The sequence below is a fragment of the Pseudoliparis swirei genome, chromosome 17, assembly GCF_029220125.1.
Source record: "Pseudoliparis swirei isolate HS2019 ecotype Mariana Trench chromosome 17, NWPU_hadal_v1, whole genome shotgun sequence".
NCBI classification, from domain to species: domain Eukaryota; kingdom Metazoa; phylum Chordata; class Actinopteri; order Perciformes; family Liparidae; genus Pseudoliparis; species Pseudoliparis swirei.
In genome coordinates, this window is record NC_079404.1 from 19,315,065 (window position 1) to 19,341,902 (window position 26,838).

General features: G+C 42.3%; 3 protein-coding genes across 3 annotated transcripts; 2 read left to right on the plus strand and 1 right to left on the minus strand.

Annotated features, from left to right (window-relative positions):
• The first annotated feature begins 1,295 nt into the window (after positions 1–1,295).
• On the plus strand, positions 1,296–10,417 carry cog2 (component of oligomeric golgi complex 2). The gene is made up of 18 exons (XM_056436087.1): positions 1,296–1,445; positions 1,764–1,925; positions 2,041–2,106; positions 2,195–2,275; positions 2,414–2,517; positions 2,735–2,843; positions 3,065–3,244; positions 3,365–3,489; positions 3,834–3,960; positions 4,094–4,233; positions 5,550–5,611; positions 5,693–5,844; positions 5,987–6,172; positions 6,339–6,411; positions 8,120–8,262; positions 9,310–9,449; positions 9,550–9,733; positions 9,884–10,417. The coding sequence occupies exons 1-18, from the start codon at positions 1,389–1,391 to the stop codon at positions 9,980–9,982; spliced, it is 2,190 nt and encodes a 729-aa protein (XP_056292062.1). The 5' UTR covers positions 1,296–1,388; the 3' UTR covers positions 9,983–10,417.
• Positions 10,418–12,075: 1,658 nt separating this feature from the next.
• On the minus strand, positions 12,076–16,720 carry agt (angiotensinogen). The gene is made up of 7 exons (XM_056435492.1): positions 16,615–16,720; positions 14,953–15,398; positions 14,072–14,438; positions 13,668–13,792; positions 13,409–13,557; positions 12,811–12,967; positions 12,076–12,698 (listed from the first exon to the last, which is right to left on the minus strand). The coding sequence occupies exons 2-7, from the start codon at positions 15,358–15,360 to the stop codon at positions 12,522–12,524; spliced, it is 1,383 nt and encodes a 460-aa protein (XP_056291467.1). The 5' UTR covers positions 15,361–15,398; positions 16,615–16,720; the 3' UTR covers positions 12,076–12,521.
• Positions 16,721–20,371: 3,651 nt separating this feature from the next.
• On the plus strand, positions 20,372–26,761 carry LOC130207427 (deleted in malignant brain tumors 1 protein-like). Its single transcript, XM_056436037.1, has 17 exons — positions 20,372–20,477; positions 20,629–20,679; positions 21,535–21,633; positions 21,853–21,885; positions 21,981–22,079; positions 22,246–22,293; positions 22,373–22,471; positions 22,915–22,944; positions 23,061–23,159; positions 23,272–23,301; positions 23,878–24,022; positions 24,239–24,444; positions 24,643–24,818; positions 24,942–25,172; positions 25,249–25,409; positions 26,252–26,496; positions 26,594–26,761. The coding sequence occupies exons 1-17, from the start codon at positions 20,426–20,428 to the stop codon at positions 26,635–26,637; spliced, it is 1,848 nt and encodes a 615-aa protein (XP_056292012.1). The 5' UTR covers positions 20,372–20,425; the 3' UTR covers positions 26,638–26,761.
• The last annotated feature ends 77 nt before the right edge of the window (positions 26,762–26,838 follow it).

Sequence of the window (26,838 nt, forward strand, 5' to 3'; positions counted from 1 at the left end):
CCGCAGCCAAGCAGCAGTTAGCTAATAACACAGCCAGCCACAGCCACAGACCCCAGACCCTGGGGGGGCAAAAGGTAAGGGTAAAAGTAAGGGGAAGGCGTGAATGGGGGTATGGTCGGTCTGCGGTGTAATTATTAGTTTTCTCCCGTCTTCCCCAGTATGTCGCCCACAGAGGATAGTCCGCACCATGGGTCACAAAAACAGAGGCCTCTGTGAGGTCGATGGAGAAACTGAATGGTGAGAAAAATGAACAGGTGTCTGTGGATGAGAGGGGGGAAGCGAAGCGGGGGAGTTTTCAGCGATCTTCAGGGGCTCTTGTTGTTCCAGTCGGGTTGAGGGCGAAGGCCCGCTTGAGGAGCCCTGGGATTGTTTGGTCTCCAGCAATACACCTAATCTTCCACCACCTACATCCCCACCACTTTCCTCATCTTTCCACCCATTTTCAATTTTCACGGGCAGCGCTGGGGGCGCTTAAAATATTGTCACTTTAACGGCGACCCCGAACCAGGTTTCGATAAAACCAGGCGCAGAGATCCCATGTCCAAGAAACTAGGTAGTCGCCACACCACGGTAGATGTCATCCGGCCATCACACACCGCCCCCTAGAGGCAATCCGCAACAGGCCGCAGGAGGGGCATCGTCCCGCAGCCGTCGGCGAATCGCGTTAACCAGTGTCAATTCGCCGAAGGAGACCAGTTGATCAGAACCCAAGTTGATCGAGAGATCAGTTTTCCATGTGATCGCGAAGACATGCGATGGGAAGGAGTTAAGCAGGAAGACAGGACATGAAGCAGAGAGGAGAGAAGAGCAGAAAGCCTTTATTGCCCTGCAGGAGACACGTGTTCCCACATTTATTTAACATCATGCTGGCCATATTTGACAATGATGCCTGGCCAGTGCGTCAAGACAGATGATCATCTTGATCACAAGGGTTGTTTTCTCTTTGTCTTCAATTTAAAATGCCATAACATTTTTGCACAGAAGGTCTGAGATGGAAATACACATTGTTCCCATGTTCCAAATTATAGCCTCTGACAACAACATGTACTCATGCAATGAACACATCATGTGTTTAATGGACTCATATGCAACTTAAAGTTGATTATACGTTTTTTTTTCCCAAGCAGTTGGTTACCTGGATTTATCTATTTTACATTTTAACAGGTTGTTTTGATGGGTGAGAAGCCTCTTCCGCGCCTGGTACCCGGTCATGAGCTCCGCTTGCCTCTGGGGGGCGCTGTAGTGCCATGATAACCTGTCCGGTGGTTTTCCGGTCTCTTCTTCCTCGTTGGTGTGTGTGTGCCATGTTTGCGGAAGCCTAGTTGCAGCAGCTAGTTGGAGCCTCCTAATCTTTGCATGTTCGTTGTACCTGCTATTTAAAATTCAACATGAATTTACCAAAGGCACCAGATTCTTTGTGCTTCGACAAGGATGTGTTTATGAAGGTATGAACCATTTACGTTTGTTTGCGTTAAACTAACGCACGCTGGCATTAGCCTTAAAGTATTAATCATGCTGTCTGCTCGTTTCTTAAACCTTTCTAGTATGATATTGAATAAAGATACTTGATGCTGAGTCTAAACGTCAATCGCTCTAATAGCGAATATAGTTGCCTGCATGGTAGAAGCAAACTGGCTTACTGCAAAGTAAAATGAGCATTCTGCATGATGTGTTTTTTAGTCTGTCGCTAAGTCGATTCATTGTCTCTTTCCATGTCCTGGTAGTAATACTGTGTGCGATCGTATACATGTCTCTGTCTGCAGGATGACTTCGACGTTGACCAGTTTGTGTCGGAGTGTCGGAAGCAGGTCCAGCTGGAGGAGATGAGGGAGGACCTGGAGCTCTACTACAAGCTGCTGAAAACGGCCATGGTGGAGCTCATCAACAAGGATTATGCCGACTTTGTTAACCTCTCCACCAACCTGGTCCGTTGTTAGTCATGTGGTTGTGCATTCAAAATGAAGGAGCCGTTTTCATTATAGTTAAATGTGTGTGTGGTTAGACCGTTTCTCATCTCAGACCTCTGCTCCTTCGTCTCAGGTGGGGATGGACAAAGCCCTCAATCAGCTTTCTGTGCCACTGGGACAGTTACGAGAGGAGGTTATGGTATGTGTTTTGATAAAGTATACTGTAAGCGTTGACTAATTCCTGCCACAGAGATTTTGTGCATGTTTCTGGCTGTGATCTCTTGCAGAGTCTGCGTTCCTGTGTGAGTGAGGTGGTTCAGGCTATAGACAACCAGCTAGCCAAACAAGAAGATCTGCAGAAAAAAAAGGTTTGATTGAAGCATATTTTGTATTCATCATGAAACATATTTTAGAATCGCCGTTGGAAATACTCTATAACACTCTAGTAAGTCATGTCCATGCCATAGTGTGATTAATTATCATCCTTTCATTATCCCATCCATCAGGTGTATGTATTGAGGCTGATTCAGGTGGTGCGTTCAGTGGAGAAGATTGAGAAAATCCTCCACTCACAGAACTCCAAGGAATCCAGCTCTCTAGAAACCAGCAGGTGGGAAACCGACACGCTAACTACGAACTGGCATCGATTCGTAGATCATTTTACTGGGTTATACATTTTTACGCCCCTTTATTTTTTTTGGAGCTGCAGTATGAAAAGCTAATAATGAAATCTGAAGCACATCATATGTTCATATTTTTGGAGCTTGAGCAATGCAGGGATGTAGCTCTAAGCCTCTTTGTCTGACTTCATGTGTGTCTTTGTCCAGTCCCTTGATAGCAGGTCATATCCTGGAGAGGATCGCTACAGAATTCAACCAGCTGCAGTTCCACGCTGTACAGAGCAAAGGCATGCCCCTCCTGGACAAAGTCAGACCTGTAGGTGTTTATCACTTAGTTTGTTTGTTTTGCTGCTTTTCTGTCAGTCTTTCAGTTTTGTAATTATTGACAAACACAATCATCCACGCTGACCTTCTGGTAAGGGACAGAAAAGAGCAAAAACATATTTCTTCCTAGTTTTCCCTCTGATGATCATGATTCACTTGCTCTGGAATGTACTCTGTTGTAATATTTTCATAATTTGTGTTGTGTACTCGCAGCGTATCGCAGGGATCACCTCCATGCTGCAGCAGTCTCTGGAGAGCGTGCTGATCCAGGGTCTGCAAACATCCAACGTGGTCATGGTGCGACACTGCCTGAGGACGTATGCCACCATCGACAAGACTCGAGATGCTGAGGCCCTGGTAGGACAGGTGCTGGTCAAACCATACATGGACCAGGTACATACCACTCATATTTTGATATATTGAAAAGCCAAGGGAATTTCATATATATATTTTTTTTAAACATTATTTGATAACTTTGACACAATATGCTCTCGTCTCATTTTCCTCTTATAGGTGGTAGTAGAAGAGGTGGTGAAGTCTAGTCCGAACGGTCTGCAGTTGATGTACTCTAGACTGTTGGATTTCGTTCCTCATCACTGTCGACTGCTTAGAGAGGTCACTGGAGGAGCCATATCTAGGTATTCATATTATCATGGAGGCAAATTAATTCAAAGCATGCTCAAGCAACTCTTTGTTGTGTTGTTTGTCTTGAAATCCTTCTGCCTCTATTAGTGAAGCAAATGTCCCGCTTTCATCTGTATTGTTGTTGTATTCAGTATAATGACTACTCTTTTGAAATGTATTTATTTTGTCTTCATGTATTACCTAAATTACCATGCATCATTTGCTCAACCCATTTGACCATTTAAACAACTCCTCCTCCGAGTTTCTGGGCATAACATGAAGCGGTGGCTGGAGTACTGTCCGAAGTAGATGCTATCATAACATATTTTGAATGTGCTCATGTTGCCTCTCTCCTCAGTGACAAAGCTGACGTAGTGCCGGGGTATGACTTCCTGGTGAACTCTGTGTGGCCAGAGATGATCAAAGGGATAGAGGAGAGGTTGGCCTACCTCTTCAACCCTGGAAACCCTGACATATTCTATGAGGTACAGCCACAGTGACACTGTCGGGGTGTGCGTGCATTCCCTTGGTGTCGTTTTCTGTCGCAGAATTCTGTGATGGATTGAGTAGTTTCACCTCCGTGTGCTGTCTGTTGACTCTTCATATTCTGTTTTTTAGCGTTACAGTGCAAGTATGGAGTTTGTGCGGAGGTTTGAGCGTCAGTGCAGCTCGCAGGCCAGTGTGAAGAGACTGAGAGTACATCCCTCATATACCAGCTTCAACAACAAATGGAACCTGCCTGTCTACTTTCAACTACGGTGAATATTACCTCAATATGATCGATGCTCGACATGCTTCAGCCGACAGATTCATGTCTCCCATGACTTTTTCCAGAGCAAATTAGAAATGTTTTGATAACCGCAGGGTTCACTCTTAATTATGTTGGAAGTGTGACTCGTATTATTTGGAAATATAAGATCATGTTCTTTACTCATTTGTTTAAAGTACAAAAACAGACTTCTTTCAGGGAATAGTTTAAAATATTTTTGTATTTACTTTCGTGATGAAAGAATCTCTTGTCTGTTTGTTTAATATAAAGCTGGAGCCAGGAGAGGGTCAGCTTAGCTCAGCATGCACACAACAGAGGAGGGAGAGGGAGGGGGGCTAGTCTGGCTCTGTCCAACAACTGCAATGTAAAACAACAGTTTGTGTCATTACAGGGGTTAATATCTATAATATTTCTTGACTGGGACATAAAAAGCTGCGAGTAAGCTTTTTAAGAAGTGCTTGTCAGATATTCAGAACTTCCCCTCCCCCTAAACATTTCAGACATCAGATCAAACGGGGGCTCTGTCCATTCCTTTAACTCTACGAAACTCCATTCAGTTTAAGTGTCGGGGTATTATGTCAAACTGTTCTTTCACACTCACTATATGTTGGTTTAGAATACAATTCATACATATACAATAATGTTTATTGTAAGTCGCTTTGGATAAAAGCGTCTGCTAAATGACATGTAATGTAATGTAATAATAATCTTACCTCTCGGCTTGAATGAAAATACTCAGATATCAGTGAAAGAGGAATTTCTGCGCAGCATGTATTTTGAAGAATTGTCTGGTCTCGCTTTAAGAACTCAAGAGACCCGCTTTGCTCCAAATTTCAGCCTGACACCTTGTTTATTAAAAAAAGACAAGTTGCAGAAGACAATGTTTATTGGAATATAGCCTATGGGTGTGAGAGTTTCATGCATAATGATGACAAGAAGAAATACATAATCTGAGAAAGTGTGTCAGCGTATTACGATACTAAACATAGTCCATACTCCATAAACATGACACTGGACCTTGACTGAATGGCTATTGATCTGTGTGAAAAAGAAAAGAAGTTGTCCATTATTAGTCAACCTCCTCCCTCCCACACACACACACACACACACACACACACACACGCACTGTAAAGCTCAGGGCTTGTCACCTAATTTCACAACACAAACCTGCACAGTTCATCTTCTCCGGACAGTCCGACATTTCCAACGCACACAGTGGTGTTTCACGTCATGAGCATGTGCATATCAGAGCTGAGACTTGAAATAAGCTGATAACACATTGATTGTTTTTCCTTGTTTTCCCAGGTACAAGGAAATAGCAGGGAGTCTCGAGAACGCCATCAGTGATGGACTTGAGGCAGCACCGGGTAGGAATTCATTTTCTATCATAAACAACCGTGTAATCGCTTGACCAAAGTAACTGTGAATGTGTATCTGTGGCTGTCCAGCTGGCAGCGTATACCACCTGCAGGTATCTGAGGTGCTGTGGTCCTGCCTTATGAGATGTTGGTCGGACAAAGTCTACCTGTCACCTCTGGCCCATCGCTTCTGGAAGCTCACACTGCAGCTCTACGCACGATATGCCAAGTTTCTTGAAGAGGTAAACTTAATTAAACCCGAGCACTATACTTATTTAAAGATATTTTATAATAGTAATTTAAAAAATACCCAGTATGTAAGCAATGAATAGCCATGTCGCTGTGGCTTGCTTGTGTTCCTCATCGTGATTGGTATCCGCACAGGTGCTGACCAAAACGCCATCCCCTGAAGTGACTAAAGAGCCAACCAGGCCTCTGCCGAGCTCAGCCTCCTCCACCTCCAGCCGGACCTCACTGGATGAGGGCGGCAGTGAGAGTGGGAGTCCTGCTTCTCTGTCCACCAAGCAGCTGGTCTATATCGCAGCTGACATCCAAAAGCTGCAGGAGCAGGTACACATACAAACTAAATATCGATATATTTAGTTATGCATGTATTAAATATGCTAAATACATATATCGTAGTTCCATTTTTCTATGTATGGGGTTAACCAAGTGCCCTTTTTGATCATTTTCTAATGGTTTCCACACTGACTGTGGGCTTCTCTTTCTCTCTTAGATATCAGAGTTAACAGAGATGGTCAGACAACGGTTAGAAGCAATCGGATTCAAAAACATTGCTATTGTGGAAGGTAAGTTGGAAGTAATTTGATCTTATCTAGGGCTGTGAAACGATTAAAATGTTTAATCGGGTTAATCACAGGTTTTTGTGGATTAATCATGATTAATCACATATTACCGATATTCTCGGTATATTTTGTGAGAACATAGAGATTTATGACAAAAGACGGATATATACATTTATACATTCTTTTATACAATGGTGCTGCAACTCAGCAGTTATTTAGCAGTTTTCTTCCATATGGAACATTAATACATCTTCATCCGAAACAGAATGTTTAACCCTCCTGTTACCTTTCGGGTCAATTTGACCCCATTCAATGTTTAATGTCGGTGTTCTTTGGGGTCAATTTGACCCCAGGCTGTTTTTCACTGTGTCAAACATATAAGAAATATCAACTTTTTTATTTATTTAAAGGGCTATTTAGGTAGTCAACAAACAAACATAAAGTACCTCAGACTTAAACTTGGGAAGCAATATTAATTCTAATAATTTTCTGGAGGTTTTAATTGCTGGGGTCAAATTGACCCCGAGGGTAAAATATGTTAGTAAATGTAAAGGTAACAGGAGGGTTAAACAGAACATTTTTCTCTTGTTTGTCAACCATTAACTCCACCATGATACAATCTAAAGGCCTCTAGTCTTCCTCTAGCTGCAGCTGCTGAGGCAAACTGACTGTGTGGGTTTTCTTCATGAACTGGGCCGTGATGAAAGGGACGGCGGGGACACCGCTGCAAAGCTGAAACCTCACCGACACGGACAGGTGGACAGATTGACAAGTGACTTTTTTTTTGCTCGGTCCCGATGCGCGCGCACGGAGCTCTGTGGCGCACGAGACGGAGATCGATAAGTGTTAACGCAACGCGAAGAGACAGAAATGACATGCTGCTGTGGAGATACGATCAACAACAGACGTTTAGTTTAATAAAAGAACAAAGACGTGCTCTAGAGAACATGTCAGGGGGCGGGCCAATCTCTTTAATGTCATGCGATCTACCAACACTACGCCGCGATCGACTGGCAGGTCGCGATCGACGTGTTGAGACCCTGATCTACAGGAAGTAAAAGTCGTAACAAGGTTTCCGTAGGTGAACCTGCAGAAGGATCATTACCGATGAACAGACCGTCTGCATGAGAGCGGACAGAGTTCAGATTGAAGTGGTGGATTGGAAGCTCATTTTGCAAGTGACTTTTTTTTCGTCCCGACGACCAACAACAGACGGATTGGAAGCTCATTCTGCGCATGCGTTAAATGCGTAAAAAAAACAAAACTAGTTAAACCTGTAATTGAATTAACTGAGTTAACGCGTTATTTTTCACAGCACTAATCTTATCACTTCCTTTGCAGTATTTGCATCATTTTACAGTCTAATGTTTTATCGATTCTATGCGATGTATTTTGTCTGTTGTGAAGCATTCAATATTTCTGTGAGAAGAAATTGTAATATGTGTGGGATCTCTGCAGGATCTCTACATAAGGATTATTGCACCTTTTCTGTGGTCTTATTTCTATGGAAAACATGCCTGGAGATACACAGGCAATGCAAAACATGAATGCCAGTTATCATTGACATTTGAAATGTCAACATTCAATCCTCGGGCTCTTGAGTACGACATCTTCAGAGGAAACATGTCAGTCACCAAATCGAATCATTCCTTGGCTCCTGGCTTCCTTGCTCAGGTGTGTGTCGTTTCACTCGTGCACTCTTCTATGCCAGATGCTCTCACGGACTCCAAGGCGTGCCTGTCGAGTAGCATTCCCACCCTGAACACCAGGATGACCCAGCATTTGACCGACCGCAGTTGCCGCTTCCTGAAGAGCGCCTCCGAGGTTCCGCGTCTCTACCGCCGGACAAATAAGGTCGGTGAAGCTGCAAAGATGCACATATCTTCAAGGAAACCCGTTGTCTGATTCACACAAAACCTGGAGGACTAATGCACTAGGAACTGTTGTGGTATTTAAAAAACATTTCTGGGGGAAATTCTATAAACGTAACCTCTTGAAATGCATCGACTGGCCAGATTTCAGTCATTATGCACATTAATACATGAACAGCATTCAATTTCGACATGAGTATTCGCTCTTATCTCAGCTTTTAAATAAAGTGAAATTGAACTTCCATTTAGTTGAACCAAGAATTAACCCAACATGCATCACTCCAGCACTGCTGAACTGTGTTAAGCTGCATCTACAATATTGTGTTTCCGAAGTAGACAATGTTTTTGTAGCATTATTGGCACATTCCATGTTATTGGGAATCACCATTGTAGAGTGAATATAGGGGGAAATACAGTTGGCATGCAGCACACAAACACCCCTTTTTCAAGGGTTATTGCCCCTCAATCCGATCCAGGTGCTTAACCCTTGTGTTGCCTTCGGGTCATTTTGACCCGATTCAATGTTTAATGTCGGTGTTCTTTCGGGAGTCAACAAACAAACATAAAGTACCTCACACTTAAACTTGGAAAACAATATTAATTCTAATAATTTTCTGGAGATTTTAATAGCTGGGGTCATATTGACCTCAAGGGTAAAATATGTTAGTAAATATAAAGGTAACAGGAGGGTTAAACATTGAATCGGGTCAAATTGACCCGAAGGCAACACAAGGGTTAAGTATCTGCTGATACTGAATCTGATTATTACCTTCGCATTGAAAATGCGGAAGGTTATGTTTTGATCGCCGTGTATTTATTTATTTGTATGCGTGTTATTCGCATAACACATAAAGTTTTAAACCGAATCGCATTTTTTCTCCATCAAAAAGCAATGCACACTTTTTTCAATTTTTTATATGACTGTCAACTGCATGGCTGTACTTTTAGTAACATTTGGAGAAAACAAAACATAGTTTCACTTTGAATAGTTAAACACCAAATGTATATTTTGTACTAACGACTGCTCTAGGATCTGCCAGTGCGTGCATCCGCCTACATGGACAACGCCTTGCGCCCGTTACATCAGTTGCTGACGGACTCAACAGGGCTGGTCACCGCCTCGACAGCACGAGAGTGGTTGCGAGTTGCACTCTCTGACTGCACTCAGAGGTCAGACAGCTGCTAAGACAAAGACACCCGGCAACGTTAACATAAGGAAAAAGTATGAATTCTCAGAACGAGCTATTCTTTCGTTTCCAATGTTTTTCAGGTATTATGAGACCATCTCAGAGGTGCTGAGCTCAGTGAGAAAGATGGAGGAGAGTCTGAAGCGATTGAAACAAGCCAGAAAAGGTGCGGTCGCAACTACCACGGCAGGAGCAAACGCTGCACCCACAGACGATAGCAAGATCCGACTCCAACTTGCATTGGATGTGGAATACCTCGGGGAACAGGTGGGTGGTGTTTGACGAGCACACAGACGCATGCAGACATCTGTAGAGACAAACACTTGGGGGGGAAAAAGGTGTTGCATACTGCTACTAAGTGTCATCTAATGGTGCTTTCGATTGTGCTCTCTTCCACTGCTCTGTTGTGCGTCTCAGATGCAGAAGATGGGTCTTCAGCCAAGTGACATCCCCATGTTCTCTACTCTGATGGACCTGGTGAAAGAGGCCCGAGAGCTCGCCGAGCAGAACCAGTAACAGGTTGACTCCATGGTAACGGAACATCTTTCACACCAGTCCAGGCTGAAGTCATGGTCTGGTAGCAGGCCTCAAAGAATGTATGACAAGAACTGACACTAAAGTTTGCTGATTGGGCGGGTGGGCGGGGGACTCCCTTGGGATCAGACCTCGGTGCTGGGGGTCGCACTGGCTGAATTTGAGCTAACTGTGAGCTACAATACCCGGTGCTAATGATCTGCAATGCTCTATAGAACATTATTGCACCAATCATTATATATGTCGGGCCAGATTCTTACGTTGTGAAGAGAGAATGTCATATGTGTCTCTTCTTCTGCTGCAAGGTGAAGGTTTCATCTCAAATGGTCAGTTTGTGTGTAACATGTACATTTATGTTCAAATCAAAGTTTTCTAATATAATTAACTCTGGAATAAAATAAAGAACTGTGGATACAGCATTGACTTTGTGTGGTGAAATATAAAGTGTATTAGTTAGCTGGATGATTGCAGTGCAGATGTCGTTTGTCATCGTCAGTCAAACAAAACATTTCTTTTTTGGATTAGAGATTTGTGACTTTTTGTGATCTTTCATTACATATTCAGGCATGAGAATCCCTCACCTTTCGGCGAAATTCGCCGTTTTGAAACCAAAATAGGTGACTTACGTGAATCGTGTAGAACCGAAGAGTTTTTGTTTTGGGGTAGGGGGGGGGGTCAATTGGCCGGCCGGCGTTTATGAGATTGGAGTGGGACGCGGAGAAAGTGTGAAGTGTTGCTCTTCGCAATAAAACATCTTTGATGGGACGTGTCGCGTCTCGGCCAATCAGCGTCAAGATGTCTTCAGCGTTTGGTGGTTTAGGTTAGCTTGAATGTTAGCCGCTACTTCTGCTGCTGTCGAGCTGCACGGTGGAGCGATGCTAACAAAGTACCCGTACGTTAAGAGCGATGTGATTTAGCATATTTGTAGTCTCAATACTTCATTAAAAGAGCGATCAGAGCACACGCGCTGCTCCGTGTCAAGCTGTTTGCACGCGCAGCGCAGCGCTCACAGCGAGGGGCGTTAAGTGGCGGAATTTTCGGCTTTAAAAATAAAAATAAAAAAAGATGCCAGAAGTGAAATGTTTAAGTTCAGTCTGTAAAGTTCTGTAACTCTACAGCTGCTCTTCCTGATGAACTCTGTATCCTCTGGTCAGAGACTAACGGCCTCATAGTGGATCATCAATGCTATGATGGCTCCATGTAGTTTCATTAATATCTTGCTGTATTAATACTAATATTCCTGCTATTTGTTAAGTGTTGAAAAAGTTGGTAAAAAGTAAACCATACAGATATTTTATTTATTACTATTATAGATAAATATACCAGTATCGTATTTATGGTATACTGTTTTTATGGTATTGTATCATGATATCTATGGCAGGTATGGTATAGAAGATCGTGACAACCAGGTAGAGGCAGAACAGACTCGAGGAACAGACTCGAGGAACAGCAGAGCACAAGACTTGAAGACTTGTTCACGCCAACAACAACAAAAAGAAGTTGGTTCATGAATGACCATATTATACACAATATTACTATTATTATAGTATTATAGGGCCCGATCACTGACTTGGTGTCAGAATGGAGGACCTATAGATTATCATACAACGTCCAATATCGATGTTCGTGGAAGTCACCACCAGCACCCCCCCCCGCCGCGCGCCTATCCTCCTCCTCACCTTTTTCACCCCTGACCCGTTTTCATGCCTGATATTTATGGCATTAACAAGTCATAGTATAGCATTTCATAAACATTTTGTACATGCTGTACTATGACTATTATACATTTTATGACCAACTGAATTTTAATAATATTTTCATTATGTTATGAAACTTAAATCATGAATATCTTTCTCACATCTTTATGAAAGAGTACTATGATATTTTTATGACATACTTAAGTATCACTGTATGACATTTTTACTATATACTTGTTGTGACACTCATTTATGACCTAATAAATTACACTTATATGACATGCATGTTTATACCAAAAATATCTTTGACAGTGTTATGTAATGTGAGGAGGTAAAACGTTTTTTTTAACCGCAGGTCGTAAATCAAAAGCAAACCAATGACATTTGAACTATATTGGGAAACAATAGTTTTATTTCAGCAATCACAAATGTTAACAAAACAAAAATAAACTCTTAGTTATAATATACAACGTATTAGTCATTCATCATAGAGAATTGTGGTTACTGTACCTACTCTACTGAAAAATACTAAATACAGAATTCTGCTATCAATTTCACAGAAGAAAAACAAATTAGGATGTCTAACATGCTGCTTGAAAACAACTCGGCATAAAGTAAAAGCTTTTCATAAATACTGAGACGGATATCCCCAGTGACTCCTGAGTTTGTGGAGAAATCAGAGAGGTGGTGACAGATAACACGTGTGACTATTGATCGATCCTTCTTGAGCGAGGTTATGCTTCATTCCTCATGTACTGTGTGGTCATGTTTTGAGCTGGAAAACAAGAGTAGGCTCGTGATGAGTTTTTAAGTACGAAAGAACTTTACAGTGTGGGATTGGTGACCTTGCCCAGCATGAGGATGGCGCCAGAATCTCCCTCTATCACAGAAAAGAAGAATGGCCGGTTGATGGACAGTTTTAGAGGGATGCCTGCTTCCTGGACTTTGTCCTGAACTTCTGCGCCTTCTTCTGACATCTCAAAAAACACCTTGTTGACGACCTGTGAGGACAGAGTGGGATCTGTTATTGATACGCACGGACGCACACGCACACACACACACACACACACAGTCAGTGTTTTTCATGACACGTTGACCACTCATGTAGTTCACCTTATCTATCGTGAAAGGTTTGGTGTTGCTGAGTTGGCTGAACTCTGCCTGAGAGCCCAACAGCTTGGCCTCCACTTCTGGATTCAGGTCGGTCAGCAGGTTGTGCAGAGAAGTCTCAGAAGACATGGAGAACTTTGGGAGGGACAGCTCCAACAGACTGGGCGGATGGACAGAAGGGAGACAGATTGTAAAGTCAAAGTATTTGTAAATGCGTCTGTACCCAACTCGCCCTCGCCTTAAAATATATAGCTGTGTGTGTATGTATATATATATATATGTATATAAGTGTATATATATATAAGTGTATATATATATATATATATATATATTAACTGCAATTGTAACTATTAAACAAGTATCATGCAATACATTGTAATTACACAAATATACCTTCAGACTGAGCTATTTAACACAAAAAGTGAAATTTAAAAAGAAATACACATTATTGGCTGCTGATGAAACTATAACTGAGTCGCATGACATTGATGAAATTATGATTGGTAACATGAAATTATACGACCAAATATGTTTCAAACGTCCAGTCCCCTAGCTTGTGGTATTGTCATAGTAGGTCTGAATTTAGGCTTCGATGACTCACCCTTCCTGTAGGTTCTGGTGCCAGTCCGACATGACGTCAGTGAGCAGCTTAGACTCGATGTCGTGGAGGCTGGCACCTTCGTGAGGCAGGACCAGCAACATATAGGCCCGTTTGCTCAGACACAGCTTGACGACCGTGCACCGGCGTTCCTTCATGGGGACCAAAGAAAAATATTACACTTGAAAACTCACCCGAGTACATTTCATATTTAAGAGTTCCAAATATGCGATGACAAACGGTAACCTGAACTAAAATGTACCTCGTCCTTCAGGTAGTGATACTGACCCGTGTGGGTCATCAGTGAAGCCATCACTGTGGTGGTTTCATCCACATGAAACTCCTGCAAGGAGGTTTTCTCTGGTTGAAAAGCTGTCCTCCAGTTGCCTAAATGGACACAACCGAACCACACAATCAGGTTCTGCTAGGGGGCGCGGTACTAGAAGACAGAACTCAGGATTTCCGTTATCTGACACGTATATTGTCCGTTACATGGACTGCTATTTGATCATAATAATTGGTACTGGGCTTGATTTATTAATATAAACCTTGCATCATGATAAAGATTGAACATCGCACTCCTAACATACAACGGTAGTTTTTACTATATCATGAAAGTCGATGTGCGGAAACTGTAAAATAAATTGAGAGGGAGAAGAAACAGACCATGGAAGTTGAAGGAAGAAACAAACAGAAGGTCGCTGCTGGAGTTCAGATCTTTGAAGATGCCCTTCACCCTCCCGTCGGACGTCTTCTCCAAGAAGCTGTTCACCAGCTGCTCGGCCTCCTGAGGCTCGGCGAAGTCTACGCCACGGATGAACGATGTGTCGGAGAAGTCCTGCGTGCCTCGGATGAAGTCCTTGGAGAGCTGTGCGTCCTGGCGCGTGAAGACCCACACCTGGGTGGTGATTTCATCTTTGGGTCCGTCGTCCACCAAAGAGTTGATCCCCTGCAGGGTCTTGAGCACCGTGTGTCCATCCATTAGGAACACACAATCCTCTTGGTCTTTGTCACTGCCCAGGCCCAGTAGACTCTACAAGGAAAATAATTGATTTGGTAAAGATTAACATCTTTTGAGTGAGCAAAAACGCCGGATTATCACATGGATGGTTAAGGCCATATCGACCATCCCCTTCGTTCAAAAATAGTAAAGGATCAACAAGTTCTGCTGGCCTGAAACTCTTTTGGCCAATCTCCACAATAAAAACTAGAACGGGCACTCGGTAGAGCGCATACCTTCGCATATCACAAGATTGGGCATTGAATTATGAACATGTTGGTATTAGTTGCATGCCAATTGGATAAAAATTGACCGTGCTATGGTAAAAAGAAGATTTTGACCTTTTCATGACCTTGACCTTTGACCCTATCGATCCCAAAATCTAATCAAATGGTCCCCAGATAATAACCAATAATCCCACCAAATTGCATGCAATTCGGTTTAATACTTTTTGTGTTATGCGAGTAACACGCATACAAATAAAATCAAAGATCAAAACATAAACTTCCGCATTTTCAATGCGAAGGTAAAAATCAAAAGCAAAGACCTGGAATAAGCTGGCAGTCTTCTTGGAGGCCCCCAGGAAGAAGGTGACGAGGGATCCAAAGGTGTTGACCGGGGAGAGCAGGGTGTTGGTGCTTTGCTGCTTGCTGCTGACCGCCTGGTACATCCTCAGACCCAGAGAGTTCAACAGCGCTGCCAGGACCGCCGTCCTCTCTGTGATGTTCTGCCTCTGTGGGTCCAGTTTCGATGGATCCCTGCTGTCTGGTGCGAGGACTTCGATATCGAGGGGGGCCACAGGAAGCGTCTCCAGAGGCTTGGAGGTCTGGGCCTGCAGGGTCTCGCAGCTGACATTCTCCGAGGCGAAGAGGTTGAAGGGGTGGACGTAGACGCGGTTGGCTTGGCCGACTGAGAGGTAGCAGCAGAGGAGGAAGGCGACGAGAGGCGACCGCATTTTACCTTGAGTTGGTAGTCAACTTAAAATGATTCTTTCTGTGGAGATAAACAGCTACTTTTAGTTTACAATGATTCACCTTGAGCATATCAACACATTAGCGGCTCCTTGAGTCCCAGTATTGGGTGGCTTGTGCACGCTACATCACTATTAGTGCGACTCTCGTCAGAAATCTGGCTGGATCTGGTTTTCCGACAGGATTGGCCGGCAGGAACATTGGACATAGAGCGGCGTGTCAGTGATGGATTGATTGCTCTTTGTGTGTCCAGACATTACCCTCTGCAACTGAGGTCGCATAGATAATGAAGACGCATCTACGCACATCTGTGCAAATGTGTGTGTTCTCTGACTAAAATAAGATGGATGTTTCCTTTGGATGTTGTATATTTGGATCCTGTGAAAGCAGCTTTCAGATTAGCGTGTATAGGCATCGGACCGAATGTTCAACATATATTAAGACGGAACAGTTCACTTCAATTCTTCAGTTGAATTTGGCTGCGTGTTATAATAACTAAACAATGAAATACTAAATTAATTCATAGATATTTCATGGAACAAACTTTTACACATGTATAGAATATAGTTAAAAAACAACAAGTTCATTGAGATATTTCTCATCGCAAATTGTGTTGCTGAGAGGAATGAATGCAGAGGAGACGCTGATGTACTGCAGTGGAACTGACAACTTTTACTAATCCAAGAACACTTTTCATGCATTACGTGCATGTCTCGTCTGTGGAGAACAACTTTATTGAGTGCTCTTATGCAAATTGGTTGAATGTGCAGAAATGTGGACTGATGGACTCTTGAAAGAGGTCAGCAAACACTAGATTTTCCCTCTATTTGGAAATGAACCACAGGACATGTCCTTGGTCCCTTATCAATAAAGCCGGTGCACTCAGATGTCCTTATACATAACTGACCCCCCCCGATTCATGATAACCGTTTTATTTTTCGATGCAGAAAATATATTTTGTTTTGGTCAGATTCATTACGGCCTTTTCTTTAAGTTCAATCTGAGTCGTACCGTTTGCTTTTTTTATAAAGTAATAACCCTTAAATTAAACAAAAAGTTGTCCAGAGAGGCGGTTAGACATATTTGAAGGATTTAAATGTTTAGCTTTTGATGAACATAATGGATTAGTCCCAGCAGTTATAGGACTCCAAACATTTCCCCTCATCTCTGAGGAGTTTGTTCACTGTACTGCGCAATGAAAAGACGACTGCTGAGATCAAGTAGAAGTTTTCTCTTACCGTATGCGTCTGCGTCTGCTGAGTGAGGAGCTGAGTGAGGTCCTGGTTCCTCTGCTCCGTTACTTTATACCGGTCAGGCAGTCGCCAGAGAGAGAGAGAGAGAGACCACCCAATGTCCCTCTACATGTTGACTTTGGAAGGATGATGCAAGCACATCCTGGAGGGGGGGTGAAAGGAGAGCTCAACTTCCACAAAGGACGCAGAGGGACAGCCAGGCTTGTTTGTGTTTGAGAGTGACTCACTGAAATGTCACCATATCGTGGGGATGTTTATTTGGGAAGAGGGCTGATTAATTACACATGTTCTAAGACATTTTGCTCAACATTGGTGGTTAAACAAGTATGAAGTAAACATGTCTCAAAACTGAATCCCTTAAATCAATAGAAGAAGAAAAAGAGGACAGAAATGTCTTTCATGTTGTATAATATTCTTCTGTTATTATTGTTAGTCTTCATCTCCATACATTTTCTCTTGTTTTCATTCCATGTGGTTAGTGCACATTCACTCAATACTCTGAATAATAACGGCCATTAAACAATGTTAACTGATATCCAGATACATTTTATAGACATGCATCGTTTTACTAACAAAATGTCTGATAAGTCCAAATGTAGAAAAATAAACCAGTTTTGTGTCTCTTATCCTCACTTTTACTTTCTTACATATCAAATTGTTAAGAGGTTCAAACTAGATTTAGAAAGATAATAAGCTCAAAGTGTCCTCGGAAAAGAGCAAACACATTTAAAATGTTCTTTATACCCAGGCCAACGAGTTCATTAAGCAATGTGGCTCATATTTACTATTCAGCGACATCCGTGACTGTAATGACCTTCACACACAGCTGATTCAACAGGACAGGGTGCACTCCATTTTCTCATCATAAAGAAAAACATTGTGTTATGTTCAGTGTTTTAAAGGCCTAGCTTTATCTTTTACAAACATTGTTATAGTAATAATAAATGATAACTAAGAGTCTATAAAGAAAAAAAGGAATGAAGATGCAACTGACTGATTGGTATCCAAAGTCACTCTCACTCATATTATTATATGAATATATATATATTTATAAATATATAAATATATATATACATTTATAAATATATATATATATTTTAGGGCTGGGCAACGATTAAATTTTTTAATCGCGATTAATCGCATGATTTCCCTGATTAATCGCGATTAATCGCATTTGTATACGCAAAATCCAATAATTCATTCAAAAGTAGTGTATAGCGCACTTCTATTTGAAATGTTCTGCCATATGAATGAAAGTGCCATAACATGTGTTGTCCCTGTTAGAGTGAGACACCGGAAAACACTTTCAGTGCAGTTTGTCAATTCCTAGAACTTGACACTTATTTTAAATGTTCTGCCATATGAACTAAAGTGCCATAAAATCTGTCAGGACATTGTCAAATGCACTGTTATGCAGAGACACTGTGACAGAGCGCTGGAGACTGAAGCAGGGACATGATCAAAGGCAGTCGTCTCGCAGCAGCGATCATCTCTGGTGCTCTATCTGCTCAGTGTGGTGACTTTATTTGTCACATTCCACTGCTGTGCAACTTCAGTAAAGTGTCCCGCGCACGTTTCAGCATCATGTGTCTCCTCTGTTTTCATCAGTCAGGGCGTGTGAATGCAGCGCCCACTTCTCATCAATATAATGCACAGTCACCCGAGGTCATTGTGGTTACAGAGTGATGTCCAGTAGGATGACCAGATTTGAGTTTGTGAAAAAGAGGACACTTCGTCTGGGGGGGGCTGAGATTAAACATCTCTCTTGTTCTGCCTGTTTTGTGATATACATGCCTAAAAGGTGCCTAATATTTCTAGACTGAAATAATATCGGCATTATAATTATTATAACTATGAGGATTTTTTAGTTGCCTATTTTGTGGAGCCCCCTCAGGACTTTGTGCCCTACGCACAGCGCGTAGTGCATTATGGGAGCGGCGACGCTGGTTGTAGTGTATAGCATGCCGCACAAACAACAATGAACTAGTGGAGGCGGCAAGGTGCTCCGTGTTGCCAGATTGGAGATGGTGAAGTATCGTACCAAAGGCTCTAAATGGTTGTATTTGGAGGATAATTATCGTGTATCTGGCAACCTTGAGATCGGTCGACCAATGACTGTCCTCTAAACCGTCAGAGCTCACGTAAGAAGGGAGATACCATTTCCAAAACTTGTCAGGGGTAAATACGAGTTTATGAAAACCCAGAGAAAACAAATATCCGACGAAGCAAAATCCCGGACGTTTTTGGAATCCCTGCCGGACGCATTTTTTAGGGCTCAAAAGCAGGACATGTCCGGGGAAAACTGGACGTCTGGTCACCCGATGTCCAGTCGTCCCCAGTGAGAGCAACAGCACGTTGTGAAGCTGTCGCTTTGCAGTCCTCTCCTTTTCATCCAGCTCATGTATTCTCCGTGTGACGTGTGTCTTGAGGGCGTCTCATACCTGCCGTCATTTGTTGAGATTCTTTTTCCCCCACAAATACTCTGACTTTATGATGTTATGTCCATTGTTTTTTCGTCTGCATTGTTTATAGTCCTCTAGGTGTTATGTCTATGTATTGTCTTTTGTCTAAAAAAATTATTTAAAAAAAAAAAAAAAAAAAATGCGTTAATGCGCGATAAAATAATTGTCGGCGTTAATTAAGTGCTGCGTTAACGCAAGATTAACGCGTTAACGTGCCCAGCCCTAATATATTTATATAAATACATATATATATATATACTGAATTGTAGAAATAAGATGTCCTTATTATGTCAGTGTTGAAATAAATGTGAAATATTTAACTACAAAGTAGAAATATGTTTTTGATACCTTTTTTTGCATTGAATCATACTGGGACGTTTGCTGAAATTGTTTGGATGGCGGGACCATAGAAAATTCCACCAGCCGCCACTGTATTTGGACATCAATCAATGTATTGGACAAATGAAAAACTTTGACCAACTATGGCCCGAGATGGAAGGTCAGGGGATCACCAAAGTGATGTTACTTTTAACATGTAGGGAGGCATAGATGTCTTCATTTCATGGCAACATATCCACAAGTTGTGGACATTTCCATTAAAAGCCACGAGTCAATCTGCTAGTGGCGCTAGATGAAAAGTCAGGGGGTCAGAGGTCATGCTAATCATTAGAATTTTTTTCCAAGTATTTCACTCTGAATGTGGCGAAAATGTAAACAAATTTAATTTAATTTGACTGCTGTTAACTACGACAATAGCTTCACGAATTTCAAGAAACACTGTATGTAAATCTTCAGCTGTATTTCTGCTATACTTCTATTATTAAACATATTCATTCAACTGATTATAGGTCTGCATGTTTACAGGAGAGTTTCAAGATCCTGCACATTTTCCAGAGTTTAAAATACATGAGACTGCATTAGATTATACAATTTCAAACAAATGTTTAATGTTCAATTATTGCAAAAAAACAATGCGACCAGTGCAGCAGGGTTCTCGTGGTGATAATATTAAATAACTGTAGCATGTCAGTTAGCCATGTAAGAGCATCGTGGGAAATCGTATCGTCCAAGTTACCAAAAAGCCCCGTGAAGTTCAACCATGTCTTGAGCAAATACCCTAAAACACATCCTGAAGTGAACAATCTTTGTGTTCGCTTTATGATTAGATAAGCAAGTGTAGTTTTTCTCACGCACAATAATAAATGAGTAATTTATCACTGTCACTATTGTTTGCCACAGAAACGTTATGGGTCCTCCGTTAAAGTGTCGGACTATATAAGCTGCGATGTTCAGCATCTAAAGCATCTCAAGCTTGGAAGGTGAACAAATTCGTCATGTGGACTCTCTTGGTTCTCTGCAGTGTGATGGCCATCGGTGGAGTGCGAGGTATTGTCCACTCTTGTCTTATTGTTATGTTTGCCTCTTTGTTTTAGGATTATGTTTTTTTTGTTGCTGTTGCTACCCGTACGGTCTCTGGTATTTAAACCCTCTGACCTTTTGTCCTGTTTGTTTGTTTGTTTCTCTCATATTACATCAGGTGCTGATCGCTACCAAACAACTGTGGAGCCAACACAAACCACTTTTCCAGGTTCAAAAACTACTAAATTAAAACGCAGGACGCAACTATGGTTCTGTTTTAATTGTAATGCATACGTCCACCATGTTGTTTGCCTTACCTCGTTTCTATCTGGACGGCCTGGGTGACGTGTGTGCTTCAATCCGTTTCAAACCACAGTGTGTTGACGCTTGCCTTTAACTGTTTATCTATCTCTCGATCGTCCCACTTTTGGATTTTGTTTTTCATCCATCGGTGAATGCAACAGTCGCAGATAATTTTACGGATTCTCCTGCAGGTTAATTACTTTTTCCCAAAATACGGAGCATGATTTCAAAACCACATGTATTTAAAAAAATCTTATTTAATACCTAAAAAATATGACAAAATACATTTTGTATTCTATTTATTCATATATAGACCTAATTAAAGAATTTGACAAAACAAATATTTATTCTCCTTTCGCCCTTATCACAGCATTGAGTTGAACCCATCCTGTGCTTTTGATGCCATTACTGTCTTAGATGGCCCCAGTATCAATAGCAGGCTTCTGGTAAAAAAAAAAGTGTGTGGCACGAACAGTACCATGTCCCACTCCACCGGTCCTTCTTTGACCGTAGTGCTGAAGAGTGATAGTTCTGTTAGCCTCTCAGGATTTCGTGCTGAATATCAAGTTGTGGGTAAGTCACACTCATTATGACAAAGATGTTTAGGAATCTTTGTAAATTATGCAGCATCCCCATCAGGATGACATCTAGGATACTAATCGGCCTATTTCACAGCCAACCAGTTATGAATACCAACATTATGATTGCAAAAGTTCCAGAAATGAAAGACGTACATAATAATTTAAAGTAATTTTGCTTGAAACTAAACGTTGTCTCTTAGCTCAGCGCTCATGTCGGTACAACTGTGGCTGGGACCTGGGAAGCTGCTCCTGCACAAGCTCTTGCCGATACCAAGGAAACTGTTGCCATGACTACTACAGTAAGTGCCAAGTCTAACAAATTAACAGTGTTAACGACCTCCGCAGCCCTCTCTCGCTGAAGCAAGCCGTCTGTGAAGCGACAGAGCAGTGCCGTGCTGAGAATGACACGTGACGTCATGCATCTTTGTTTCAGAGTGCAAAACAAAAGCGAGACTTGCTAGAACTCATTATGCAGTAAAACAGGGATTACACTTTATTTTTCTCTCTCCATCATATAGATCAGTGCTCAGCTCCTACTGTGGGACCTACAGGTATAAAAACCCTTCGAGCTACAGCTACTTCACCTCGAAGCGCTTGCTACACGTCCTTTGTACCGTGTACTGTAACGTCAACCTGTGCCTCTCAGCTCGGCCCTCGTGCCGCTACAACTGCGGCGGGAACATGGGAAGCTGCTCCTGCTCAAGCTCTTGTCAATACTATGGCAACTGTTGCCATGACTACTACTGTAAGTGCCAAGTCAAACAAACCCATCGCGTTGACAGCTTCTGCAGCCGGAGTCAGTCTGTCAAATCCCTCAGTGCTCATGCACACATGGCGTGAATGCAATGTTCGTTTACAGTCGCAGAATACAGATCGCAACCTTTGTTTTATTCTCTCTTTCCATCATGTAGCTGCCTGCGGGGGGTACACCACGAGCAGACCCGAGATAACAACCTCAGGTATTAAGAACTCTCAACAACCTGCATGCTAAAGAGAAAATGAAGTTATCAATTACTGAATTTCTCTCTCTTCTCTAAGTTCCGCACTCATGTCGAAACAACTGTGAGAGGAACTTTGGAAGCTGCTCCTGCTCGAGCAATTGCCGATACCAAGGAAACTGCTGTTCTGACCACTCCTGTAAGTATAATGTTCATCAAAGCTCAGAGGACACAACTTCTACTGAAAAGCATTTTGCATCCCACTGAAATAAAAATAAAAACTTTTTCTCAAGCAAGACCTTCATAAATGAATTATCACAAACAATTATTACTTTCCAGACATTTAAAGAGTCTATTTCATAATCAATTCCTCTGTTCCCTTGTCTTTTGGCAGGTCACTGAAATGTATGCTTTGATTTGGGGTATGCTAGAAGAAAAACAATGTGCTCTCCAAACATATTCGGAGGCAGAATTGTCCATGAATAAGTAATGGTCACAAGTGAAGCCATCAAGCCATCAAAGACGGGGCAGATGCAGAATTGTTTCATTATGGAGAATAGTTTCTTTCAGTTTCTCCTAGAAGCCTTTTGTATTGTTTCACTCGGATTGTAATCATTTGATTCTCCTTTCTTTGTCACTTAGATTACTGTCCGGCAGATACCACACCCGGCGGTATGACCATCTCTCAACAACCTCGAGTATATGGGAACAAATCAGGCCACCATTATTCTGCTCTCAGGAGAGATGACTGAAATGTCTTCTTCCTGTACTTCTACCATGTCTCTCAGCTCGGCCCTCGTGCCGCTACAACTGCGGCCGATACATGGGAAGCTGCTCCTGCTCAAGCTCTTGTCAATACCAGGGCAACTGTTGCTATGACTTCTACTGTAAGTATCGCTTCCTTCAAACCTCAGTACACTTTCATCACAGTTGCCACCAAAAATCAATGCTGAAGCCCATGTTATTGCTGTTGTTGTGTTTTTTTCCCTCTCCAAACAGCCCAATGCCAAGCCACAACGCCAGCCACAGGTAGGATCCTCAGTCTGTACCTTGAGCCTGCTGCAGATATACACTACCGTTCAAAAGTTTGGGGTCACTTAGAAATGTCTTTATTTTTCAAAGAAAAGCACTGTTTTTTCAATAGAGATAACATTAATCAAAAATACACTCTATACATTGTTAATGTGGTAAAGACTATTCTAGGTGGAAACGTCTGGTTTCTAATGAAATATCTCCATAGGTGTATAGAGGCCCATTTCCATCAACTATCACTCCAGTGTTCTAATGGTACATTGTGTTTGCTAATCGCCTTAGAAGACTAATATCTGATTAGAAAACCCTTGTGCAATTATGTTAGCACAGCTGAAAACAGTTATGCTGGTGATATAAGCTATACAACTGGCCTTCCTTTGAGCTTGAAGTTTGAAGAACAAAATTAATACTTCAAATATTAATCATTATTTCTAACCTTGTCAATGTCTTGACTATATTTTCGATTCAATTTTCAATTCATTTGATAAATAAAAGTGAGTTTTCATGGAAGACACAAAATTGTCTGGATGACCTCAAACTTTTGAACGCTCGTGTCATGTGGTCCACCTTTAGTCATCCCCTGCGGAGGCTCTCTGTCCGGCTCCGGTACCTTCTCCAGCCCCAACCACCCCGACCACTACAACGACAACGCCTACTGCGTCTGGCAGCTCAGGGCTGCGTACGACCAGAGAATCTTCCTGTCGTTCACGTACCTGCAGTGAGTGAACGATAAACAGCCTTTTGGGGATGATTGGTGTCCTACAAATATAAAAAATAAATATGCCATGACAGGAATAATACACAAGAACATTATTAACTTGTGGATAATTAGGCTCTACATTTATATTAAAGACTTACTGGAACTACTTTTGAAATGTTGCTTCTAGAAGTCAAAAATGTATGGATTTTTAAAATTATTATTATTTTTAAACAGATTGGAGAACTGCTGCGCCTGTGACTATATTGCAGTCTACGATGGGCCGTCCGTTAGCTCACGGTACCTGGGGAAAGTGTGCAACGACAGTCTGAGTACCTTCTCCTCCACCTCCAACTACTTGACCGTGCTCTTCCGGACTGATGGCTCTGTGGTTGGCCGAGGGTTCATTGCTGACTTCGTAAGCTCTTTGCAGCCAAGCTCAGGTACAATTGTGGTATATTAAAATGGGGAGGGTCTATTTATGATATTTCAGTCTTGAACCAAGTGGTGGAAAAGCCCAACCAAACCTCTAACCCCACCACTGGCATGGCTAAAGACTTCAATATTGTTTCATCTTCTGCCTCTAGCTGTAAAGTAATTCAAGCTGATGCACATATCTTGTGAACCTGGTCCTTTGTCAGGTAAAGTGGACTGTTCCTCAGACAACATGACCATTGTAATCCAGAGGGCTTACCTGAACTCTCTCGGCTACGATGGCGAGAGTCTGTACCTCAACGACCCGTACTGCAGACCCCAGGTTTCCAGATATCAGGTGGTCTTCAACTTCCTCCTTAACGCTTGCGGCACCGTTCAAAAGGTAGACGACTCATCGCCTTCTGGAAAGCATTTACGCCATTCAGTGCTTTCTGATACACATGTGTGTGATGCACGATGAGAGAGAGAGTGTGACCATCTTCCAATTATGTTCTGCTCTGAACAGTTTGAGAATGGCAGAGTTGTGTACACCAACACCCTCCGGGCCTCCACCTCCAGCTACGGAGAAATCACACGGCAGTCTCACTTTAAGCTGAGCGTGGGCTGTCGGATGGACCAGGACTCGGTGGCCCAGATAATGTACATTGTCCGTCACCATGACAACAGCAGCATCACAGGCACAGGCAGATTCAACACCAGCATGGATTTCTTCACGTCCAGCAATTTCTACTCCAAGGTGTTTTTCGGGTGTTTGTCCAGTAAATCCCCGATGTCAAGACTCACATGCTGACGCTTTGCTTTTACACTCACAGGTGACTCAAGTCCCATACGAGGTGGTTCTCAACCAGAACCTGTATGTTCAGGTGGACCTGAGCAGCGGCGTCAGCTCCATGGTCCTCTTTCTTGACACCTGTGTGACCTCGCCATCGCCCAATGATTTCCAGAGCAGACCGTACTACCTGGTCCGCAACGGGTGAGATGGGAGTCTGCTACTTTAGGCACTCCACGACATTTTAGATGGAACATTTTTACTTTTTACTCCACTACATCTGCTTTACAGCTATAGTCACCAGTCACTCCACACTGCAGGGGTCTCAAACTAATTTTTAGCGTGGGCCACATCAGCCTCATGGCCGCCCTCAAAGGGTTGCAACTGACACGCTGTATAAAATACTCCCGAACATATTGTTGTGTAACTCTCTTTGCATTTGATTAGTGTTTATTCGAGTGTAGAAATATTGTACATCAGAAAATGTCCCTAATATTATAACATAAATCCATTTCATTTGAAAGATTCCAAATCTAAGCACAGGATTTTTAATTTTTTAAAAACATTTCTTGAAGAAAAGGTGATCATGTCGTCAGGGGCCACATAAAATGACATGGCGGGCTGGATTCGGCCCGCGGGCCTTGTGTTTGACACCTGTGCTATACAGTAACTAGTGCCAGCTGTAGATTGACCTGTGACACTTTCCACTAATTAAGTCACGACCCCTCACATCTATCTGGGGACTCTTTGGAGGCCAGACACTCACGTGGACTAAGTAGTTAAAATTAGCTACATCAAAAATATACTTATGCATCATTATATTCAATCGACAACGTAACATTTATAAAAGGATTTTTTCTCTCCAGAATGACTACTTTGATACAATATTAGTACATCAATGTGTAGTAGTACTTTGGAATGTGGCACTTTAAATAGTTGTACATGTAGGGTTGATGTTCCTAGGGATCTGACTATTTTGTTGCATTGCCAAAAACATTCACGTACTACTAGAATTGTCCAGAAACACCGTCTCCGCTTAATTTCAGCTGCTCTGTGGACAAAACCTACCAGAGCTACGTCACCGGCACTCGTACCTACGCCCGCTTCACATTCAAGGCGTTCCAGTTCCTGCGAGCCACGGAGTCGGTGTACATCCAGTGCAAGGTCCTGCTATGCCAAACCTACGACTACAACTCCCGGTGTCGCCGGGGCTGCAACAAACGAGCAGCCAGAGACCTGGGGTCAGAACACGACAGCCACACTCTGGTCCTGGGTCCAATCCAACTCAAAGGTCAGTTCAGGAAACATCTCAGGTGAGCAAAACAAAAATCGTTGGAATCTCAAGGAAACATTGAAATAAAACACATTTCCCAATTTCTCCTTGCCAGGCCCTGAAAAGAAGGAAGAGACGCAGCAGGAGAATACGGCGTAACTTGATTCTGCAATCTGGCTTCAAATCTTCAATTAATCGTTATGTTTGTTGTGACAATGAATTATACTCACCATTTATTTCCAATTGATCACAACACCTGATTAAAAGCATCATCAAAAGACAATGTGCGTTGGTGTATTTCATTTTCTAATATGAATTTCTTGTTGTTGAATACAATGAAGATGGTGAAAAAAAAAAAGA

Excerpts from the sequence above, each read along its gene's own strand:
- LOC130207427 (XM_056436037.1), top strand. The coding sequence starts at position 20,426 with ATGTGGACTCTCTTGGTTCTCTGCAGTGTGATGGCCATCGGTGGAGTG. Across the intron at positions 22,472-22,914 it reads CTGCTGTTCTGACCACTCCT|ATTACTGTCCGGCAGATACC; the intron begins GTAAGTATAATG and ends TTTGTCACTTAG. Across the intron at positions 24,445-24,642 it reads CTCTTTGCAGCCAAGCTCAG|GTAAAGTGGACTGTTCCTCA; the intron begins GTACAATTGTGG and ends GTCCTTTGTCAG.
- agt (XM_056435492.1), bottom strand. The coding sequence starts at position 15,360 with ATGCGGTCGCCTCTCGTCGCCTTCCTCCTCTGCTGCTACCTCTCAGTC. Across the intron at positions 13,558-13,667 it reads ATCACTACCTGAAGGACGAG|GAACGCCGGTGCACGGTCGT; the intron begins GTACATTTTAGT and ends GTCCCCATGAAG. Across the intron at positions 12,968-13,408 it reads CACCAGAACCTACAGGAAGG|TCTGTTGGAGCTGTCCCTCC; the intron begins GTGAGTCATCGA and ends CCATCCGCCCAG.
- cog2 (XM_056436087.1), top strand. The coding sequence starts at position 1,389 with ATGAATTTACCAAAGGCACCAGATTCTTTGTGCTTCGACAAGGATGTG. Across the intron at positions 1,446-1,763 it reads ACAAGGATGTGTTTATGAAG|GATGACTTCGACGTTGACCA; the intron begins GTATGAACCATT and ends CTCTGTCTGCAG. Across the intron at positions 2,844-3,064 it reads TCCTGGACAAAGTCAGACCT|CGTATCGCAGGGATCACCTC; the intron begins GTAGGTGTTTAT and ends GTGTACTCGCAG.